The sequence below is a fragment of the Equus przewalskii genome, chromosome 31 (genome assembly GCF_037783145.1).
Source record: "Equus przewalskii isolate Varuska chromosome 31, EquPr2, whole genome shotgun sequence".
NCBI lineage: Eukaryota > Metazoa > Chordata > Mammalia > Perissodactyla > Equidae > Equus > Equus przewalskii.
In genome coordinates this window covers 11882579-11891033 of record NC_091861.1, presented here as the reverse complement: position 1 = coordinate 11891033, position 8455 = coordinate 11882579, and the positions used below count along the sequence as shown (strand labels likewise).

Genomic DNA, 8455 nt, shown 5'->3' with positions numbered 1-8455 from the left:
CCCCAGGACGTCCCGCCCCGTGGGCTGGAGCCCTTGCGGCCGCTCGGGGTGCGCCCCCTGTAGCTTCAGGCCTGGGCCGCGACCGCCGCCTCCGAGCAGCCCTCCGCGGCAGCGCTGCCTTCGTGCTCCAGGTCGAGCCCCGGGAAGCCGGCGGGGAAAGCGGGGGCGTGACCGGGGCGCAGATGTAGGAGAGCCAGAGGGCGCCGCGCCGGGTAGCAGCATGGCAGCCAGAGGGGCAGCGACATCTGCGGGCGGGCGGCCGCCGCTTCCCGGCGGCGCGGGGCCGAGCAGGGCGGTCCCGAGGACGCGGGCCGCGGCGGGGCTGGGAGAGCCTCCCCGCCCAGGGACCGCCAGCCCGCTCGCCAGCTGCGCCGGAGCCCGGGCCCCCTGCGCGTGGCCCGGGGCCGCGGGCCGGAGAAGAAGCGACGCCCCTGGCTGTGCGCTCGCGTCGGTCCCAGCGCAGGCGGCTCACCGACGTCCGCGAATCTTGGGTTACAGTTTAAGTCAGCTCGAGCGACTCGGAGAACCCAGTTTTCCTACTGGGGACAATGATTATTCTCGTCGTGTCCTGCCTTTAGAAAGTTACCCCGACACTTTTGATCATCCGTCCAGAGTAAGAAGGAAAAATAAAGAGTAGCGTGGTCTGTCCCCAGGGGAGGGAAGGTAGGAGGGTCCCGTCAAGTGGGCAAAGCCATTTTCAGCCAGAGCGGCGAGTCCAGCCCATTGACAATTCAGCCCCGGAAAGGGTTAACTGCATCCTGCCGGTTCGGTTTACATGTAAATAGAGAGCAGCTGCTCCGCGCGGGCCCCGGCTGGCCCTTTTAAGTTTTTGATTGGTTGCCAATGACATCACCTCCCGTGTTATAACACTGAGGATCCAAAGCGGCGTCGGATAAACCCTCCTTAAAGAGACGAGGCCACGCCCCCGGCTCCTCCCCCTCCTGCTGCCCATTGGCCGTGGGCTGCTGTGAGGTAGCGGTCAGCTTTCTCCGGATTCCTATTGGTCCAGCGCACCGTCGGTCGGCAGCCGGCCCGCCCCCTCAGAACCTTACATTTACAGTGTAGCAAAAGAGAAAGTAACTATGTTGCTGCTGGAGATCAATGAAGCCAAGTGAATGGGGGCTGAATGCGCGAATCCATAGCTGAAGCGGAGCGCCAAATGGTGGAGGGCTACACTTATTTATGAAGTAAGTAGAAGTCACTGCGACTACTTTTGAGAGTCGGAGAGTGTAAGGCAGAGTGACTGTGAGTGTGTGTGTGTGTGTGTGTGTGTTTGCGATGCTTACGGGGGAGCCACAGCAGGTGAGGTTACAGGGTTCAGACTGTTGGCTCACGCTGCCCTGTGCGTGTACTCTCTCTGCAGTCTATTTGGATTTGGGACGAAGAAAAAATGAGGTTTGTTGGGATCCTTTGCGGCAGTTTTAAATGCCTGGGGCTTGTTAGTGCGCTATGTTGCGAAGGGGGATGTTAAGTGCCCCAGGAGTGGGGAAGGAGCATTCTCTAACCACTTAATTTTCTTTCCAGCCCCTGTCTGGAGGTGGAAGGAGGACTACTGAGGGGTGGGATAGCTCAGTATTTCTCTGAAAGGTTTCCTGGGCCAGTCTGGATGGTTTCACGGGCAATATATACGCCCGACCCTCTACTGCAGGGATGCAGATCTCGTTACACACTCCGTGCGTGTGTGTGTGTCTGTGTGTGAGCCGCGCACGCCGTGTGGAAGTGGGGGTCCCAGCTTGTGTCTCCGTGAACACGCTTTTGTGTCCCTCTCCAAGGAAAACGACTGTTGATCCTGGGACGTACCCTACCAGGTAACACAATAGCAAAGACTTCACCGCTTGGTCCAGCTGGGAAACAGTTATAGCTTCTGGAATAGTACTTGCTCTTCAAAAAATACTACGCAAGGGAAGGAGGAAAGGAGGAAGGGAAGGAGGGAAGGGATTGGACCCTTCGCTCCCATCTAAAGGTGGGTGAGAGAAACCTGAGTCGGTGGGGATCTGGGGACGCGATGGGTGCGTGCCCCTCTGGGTGTGCGTGTGTGCGCGCGCCTGTGTGTGGATTCTGCCCGTGACACTTTGGCTCTATGTCAGAGAATGGTGACGGTCGCGTGTAGACGGGTGATAGATGACATTTTTCCAGACATCTCTTAAAGTTCTTTTAGGTGAGCGACTCTTGCATGGGGTTTGGTTTCTTTTCTGTGTGCTTGTCTAATAGGACAGGAGCCAGGGGGCGGGTTGTAGAGTGCCCCTGTGCCTACAGGGAGGAAGGAATTGTCTCTTTGCAGGCGCTCTCTCATGAGGCAGGAGGTAGACCCTGTGGGCAACGCTTCACTGCCCCCTTTAACAGGGACGGGCTAATTGAGAAGTCTTCTTTATGGAACCCATCCGCTTATAAGAGGGGGGATATCTGTGTGGGATTGAAATATTATGCACGGTGGCTGCTTCCCGTTGTGAGAAGCTCTAGGCTGCATAGTCTATGCCAGTAGAGAAATGGAGAAGGGGGGAGAGTCGAAGTGGTCCTTTCCTTAAAGGCAGGAGGTGGGGGGGGGGGGGGTGGTGGCGAGAAGAGCCAGGGAACTAAGGGTGATGGATCTGCCAGGGTTGGGGTTTCCAGACCTGGCTCCTTGACTTGAGGCTTTGTTTTAGGACACCAGTTTGTAATGAAAGGGGAACTGTAGATTAATTTATAAGAGCCTAATAGGAAACATGGGAGGTTTTAATATGACTATGCTTTTCAAAGGAGTCGGTAGAATGGAAAACAAGAATAGCTCCTAGTTAAAGAGATTCGCTTAGGGGATACTTTCATTCTGATTTGCAGAAAGTTGACATCCACCCCTGATGTATATTTAGCTGCTGTGTATTTCTGTGAGCCATGCCAGCACTCTTGGTCATTCCTCTGCCTTTGCAGTGGGTGAAAGAGTTAAACGGAGAGTATGCAAGGGTGGACAAATGGGTCTTTCTCAGATGGTTGCAGTATACTTCTGCCCAGGAGATGAGGCCCAGAACAGATGCCTCTTAAGAGCCTTCCGTATTGTCTTCAGCTTTTCTAATTCTTTGTGTTTTTAGCTTCTCTAAGGCTGAACTTTGATGTAGGTCCATGAAACGTTGTTCGTCAATATTTGCATAGACTATGCATTTAACCTTGGACTTAGCAACCACATAGACGGGTGGCCTCAGGTTTACATCCTCTTTGAATCTGGAAAAATGAGCTTCAGGCTTTGCACACGTCATGAGAAAGGGCACTTAGGACGACTTTGCTCAGAGGGATGCAAAGGCCTTTCCTAGGGATTGGATTAGACTGCCTTTTGTGTCACGTGACTTTATTCTTTCTTTCCCCCTCCCCTTCTTTACAGACTGTCTTGAGTTCTTCTTGAATTGCCAGTTTTCAGCCTCCTCATGCCTCCGTCTCCCTTAGACGACAGGGTAGTAGTGGCACTGTCTAGGCCCGTCCGACCTCAGGATCTCAACCTTTGTTTAGACTCTAGCTACCTTGGCTCTGCCGCCCCAGGCAGTAACAGCCACTCTCCTGTCATCGCCACCACCGTTGTGTCCCTAAAGGCTGCGAATCTGACGTATATGCCCTCATCCAGCGGCTCTGCCCGCTCCCTGAATTGTGGATGCAGCAGTGCCAGCTGCTGCACTGTGGCAACCTACGACAAGGACAATCAGACCCAAACCCAAGCCATTGCCGCTGGCACCGCCACCACCGCCATCGGAACCTCTACCACCTGCCCTGCCAACCAGATGGTCAACAACAATGAGAATGCAGGCTCTTTAAGTCCATCAGGTGGGGTGGGCAGCCCTGTGTCAGGAACCCCCAAGCAGCTAGCCAGCATCAAAATAATCTACCCCAATGACTTGGCGAAGAAGATGACCAAATGCAGCAAGAGTCACCTGCCAAGCCAGGGCCCTGTCATCATTGACTGCAGGCCCTTCATGGAGTACAACAAGAGTCACATCCAAGGAGCTGTCCACATTAACTGTGCAGATAAGATCAGCCGGCGGAGACTGCAACAGGGCAAGATCACTGTCTTAGACTTGATTTCCTGTAGGGAAGGCAAGGACTCTTTCAAGAGGATCTTTTCCAAAGAAATTATAGTTTATGATGAGAATACCAATGAGCCGAGCCGAGTGATGCCCTCCCAGCCACTTCACATAGTCCTCGAGTCCCTGAAGAGAGAAGGCAAAGAACCTCTGGTGTTGAAAGGTAATGCCCCTGCTCCCTTCCCAAGCACAGTCCTGACTAGCCTGGGGTCGCTTTGGGTTTTCTCTTAGAAGTACCAGCATTCTCCTTATCCTGGCTACAAAAGACTAAAGTAGACTTTCCTCTTTTTGTCTTTCCTTCCATGCCCTTACTTAATTATTTTGGTATAGTGAGAGAAACCCAGCAACCTTGAACTGGAAGCCAGAAGATTTGGGTTCTAGTCTTGATGCACCTTCTAATTTGCATTGTGCAAGTCATTTCACCTCTCTGAAACTATTTTCTCATCTTTCTAAAAAGGGGCTTTATAACACCAGCTGGTATCTCATGTCATGCTTGGTCTAGTAGCTCTACTCCATTCAATAGCTAGTTGGAAAGTTACTGTCTCTCAGACTTAACCAAAGTTGATGGAACAGAGGAAGCGGCAACTGTGGTGAACTACGAGTAAGCCTCCAGGTACCAGTTCTTTTTGTGGGAAATTCTTCCTCTTTCTCACTTCTCTCATCAGCTTGGATTTTAAATGGTTTATAAAGTGACCTTCACGAAGGTCAGAGATCCATATTGTAAGGCCCCACAGAAAGTGTAAATTCACCAAAAACATCCATCCTTTGCCAAAGCTCCAAGGGGACAGAGTCATTTTTATGAAATACTCCCCAATGCATTGTTCCTTCTGGCCTCACCTGACAACCTTTGGCAACGTAGATCCCCCCAAGATAGGGTGGTGGGTCACTTACCCCAGAATATTGGGCACAGAATGACTCTTAGATAAGTGTTGCTGAGCCCTGGGAGGAAGAATTAATTACCCACACGTTGTTGCCTAACCTAGCAGGGGGGCCCTCATCTCGTGTCCATCAGTTGTACCTCTTTGCTCTCAGATACTGCTCTCTGGGGGCACGGTACATCACTCTTCTTCTTTGGTGTCTTCTGTCCGGTGGTGGTGGCAGTGAGAGATTGTCATCTTCTTTCTTCTTTTGCATTTTGAGCCAAGGTACACAGCCTGGGCCACATCACCAGCCATTCTCCTGAAGTGTGTTGACCAAAGGTGTCGCTGGGTTCCTTTGAACACCTTGCACATTTAAATTGCAACAGGCCATTGGGGTGAGCAGACATCTCTGCCATTCTCCTTCTTGTCTTCCCAGTGATGCATTCTGCCTTTTGTTAGGTTGTATTCTTGGAAATGTGGTTCTAAATTCCTTTAATATAATTCCCCTTCCCATCCTCCACGTCTCTTCTCAAGCCTGTTTTCACTGGACTTAACTACCACAAAGGCACCACTTTCCCTAAGGTCACTGGGCTCCATTGGGAAGGAGAACATCATGGAGGTCGTATTCAGAGAGTTCTAGCAGTTCCCAGGCATTTTTTGTTGTTGTTGATGGGTTTTCTTGGGGTTACAGATATGTTCAGAGTTCTGTGTAGCTCTGTATTTGATTGCTTTATATTCTTGTGTGGTTGACTTTGAGTGATTCCCAGTAGGTTTACCTAGCTAGTGTTCTCTCACTGTGATCTTGGCTTATCTCGTCTATTTTGGCTGAGACAATACAATCTACAAATTTCCCATTTGTAGTATTTGTCTTAGGAGCAAACAGAGGCGGCAGCCAGTGGTCTTGATGGTTATCTCTTTGCTCATATAGAGATATTGTTGAGAAAAAGGGGGCCTTTTGTGTCTGCATGATATGAGGACAGGCATCAAACAATGCAAATTAAGAAGACCCTGGACTTGAACATGAGGGTGGTTAGGAAGAGCAGTAGATCCTACCCTCTATTTTGCAGTGGGCATTGTTGTGTGTGGGAGTGGCCTGTCAATCACTGAGAAATGAATCTCCTGGATCCTACTGAAGAAAGTGGGGTTCCTCTCCCCCTTTCCTGTGGATGCAGCTGAGAGTCTGGGCAGTCTGGGCTTGTTCCTCAGTGTCAGTGAGTAAGATTGCCTCAATGGGGCGGGGCTGGACATGCTGCTGACCTCACCACTGGGCGCCCTGGGCGGCCACCGTGAGGGCTCGTCATTTTCGTGTTGGTGAGACACAGCGGCGGTCGACCTGGAAGACGCGATCGTGGTAGAGGTTGGATTGTTTGTAGCTTTTGGGGCTTTTTCTTCAAATATCTGGGAATTTGGTTGAAAATATGTAGTTGAGGAGCAAAAGGGTCTGTAATCTACCTTCTTGATTATTATCGTGCTTATTATTTTGGTCCTTTTGGGGAAATGGCCTAAAATTGGGACCAAGATGGGAAAGAGATCAGTATTAGAATGCCCCTAGCTACCCTTTCATCTGCGTAAACTATTATTCACCAAAGAGGTGAATAATGGGGTGGGGATCTCTCAGAAGGCATGACCAGAAACTTCTCCCAGGTTCTTGAGTGGGTCAAGCAGACCATTTTGGTCTGGCTTCTCTGCTGGGGTTTATTTTAGTAAATCCCTCCCTTGGTGATGTAAGGTTTTATTTTAGCAAGAGTGGTAGTGGTACCATTTTGGAGTGAATGATTTTTGCAGGGAAGATATGGTGGTGGGGATAGTTAGAATAGAAGGCAGAAACTTCTAAGGCCTCATTAATGTATTTTCAGAGATTTCAGTACAATCTCAGGTAATTTATGGCTGGCCCATCTGATTCTGTGGTTTATGTTTGTAAACACTGGTTGCTACCCTCCTTGTCCAAGTTGTAAGTCCCCCTGTTTCAATGCCACGTTCTCCATTTTTGGTGCTGCCTGTCAAGTAGAACGGCTGCTCAGTTACTGTTTTAGTAATGCTGTGTCAGGTTGGGAAGAAACTGATCAGAGGCGCAGAGGCCCCTGGGATTAAGTTACTGTTCTAATTTACAGTCCCCTCGCTGTTGTGACCTATGTCTGAATCCATATTCTATTCTCATCTTCTGCAGAATAAATGGCATCAGACGTTCGCTTCTACTCAACCTGACAAAAATGATTCAAATACATAAATATCTAGGGATTTGCAAAGTCGTTGAAAGAATTAAAATCTGTTTTACCCAAAGTTGATTTTTAACCAAAATTGACTCCTGACCAAACTAAATAAGAAGGCTAGACAATTCCGGGCCTTCTACGATGACAGCTACCATTTTTACTATGATGTTTATAAGGCTCCCTTTCTTTTCAGCAAGGCTGAGTTCAGGGAAATAATTTGTCATTTACCTATCTAGGAAAGGAAAGTCTCCTGCTGCCTCCTCCTTAAAGATCGTCTACGCCTTTAAAAATTTTATTCTAAAAATTTTCAAATATCTAGAAAAGTAGAAAAGACTATAATGGGCACCCATATACCTATCACCCAGATTAAACAATAAGATAATAACATTAAACAATTACTAATATTTTCCCTATGTGCTTTCTCTTCCTTTTTTGCTTGTTGAAATATTTTATAGTATAGATGACGTTTTAATTTATTTAAATGTTTCACGTTAGACAGTGTTTTAAAGTTAATAAGGCTGGTAATATTTTAGAGGATAGTAGAGACAAGATTTTCATTCCTAAATGCTTCAGTTGTCAATTACTCATTTTTGAGAGTTTTTCAAACTTAGGATTCTACTTTGACTAGCTAGCTATCAGGTCTATAGAGAAGGATCTTGCCCTCCAAGTGGGAGGGCTCTAGGTGCCTTCTTAGGGGTCCATAACTCCCCCTTCCAGGTGAATATGTCATGGTGCATGCCTGTACTCACTCTGTGCTGTCATAAAAGAAAGACTGGCTGACTGCTTCAGTCTCTCACGGGCTGGCCTCTGTTACCAGAGGCACTTACTGAGGAGCAGGGGGAGGAGAGAGAATCGCTTCAGGAGGCTGACACATAGGGAAAATTTGATAGCATAGGGAGTTGAGTTTTTGTACTATCAAACTTTCCATCACAACTCCTGAGAAATAAGCACCACACACTGCACATTTTTCCGTCATCAAAAGGGATCCTGAAGTAAACACATGTAGGCCATATTGAGTTTGATGACAAAGTGAATGACTATGCTCAGAAATCAGAGACCCTGTGAAAATGTTCTTTCTGTTTCTGCTTTGTTTTGTGGGGGGAAACACAAGTTTTCTCTTTTCTCTCAGGGATGTTATGAGGATTTTTTAAGATATGTGAAACAAAGCCATGTCTATATTCACAAACTTACTGTTGTTCTTCTGGGCCACTGTTCAAACGTGGCAAACGTTAGCCTTGTAGCAAATGATGGAGAAATTCAGGCAGGACTTTGGATCCAGTCTGTCTGAGTTCTGGTCTCTGTTCTCCTCTTACTAACTATGTGCCCTTGGGCAAATTGCTTAATC

The 8455-nt window shown here is 48.6% G+C and overlaps 1 protein-coding gene across 1 annotated transcript in view; it reads left to right on the top strand.

Annotated features, from left to right (window-relative positions):
- The first annotated feature begins 419 nt into the window (after window positions 1–419).
- The window catches only part of DUSP10 (dual specificity phosphatase 10), a 37398-nt gene continuing 29362 nt past the window's right edge, over window positions 420–8455 (top strand). Inside the window, exons 1-2 of the mRNA XM_008527741.2 lie at window positions 420–1187; window positions 3350–4203. Of these exons, the coding sequence (XP_008525963.1) occupies window positions 3393–4203 (811 nt within the window). The 5' untranslated portion in view covers window positions 420–1187; window positions 3350–3392. The remainder of the gene's footprint in view (window positions 1188–3349; window positions 4204–8455) is intronic.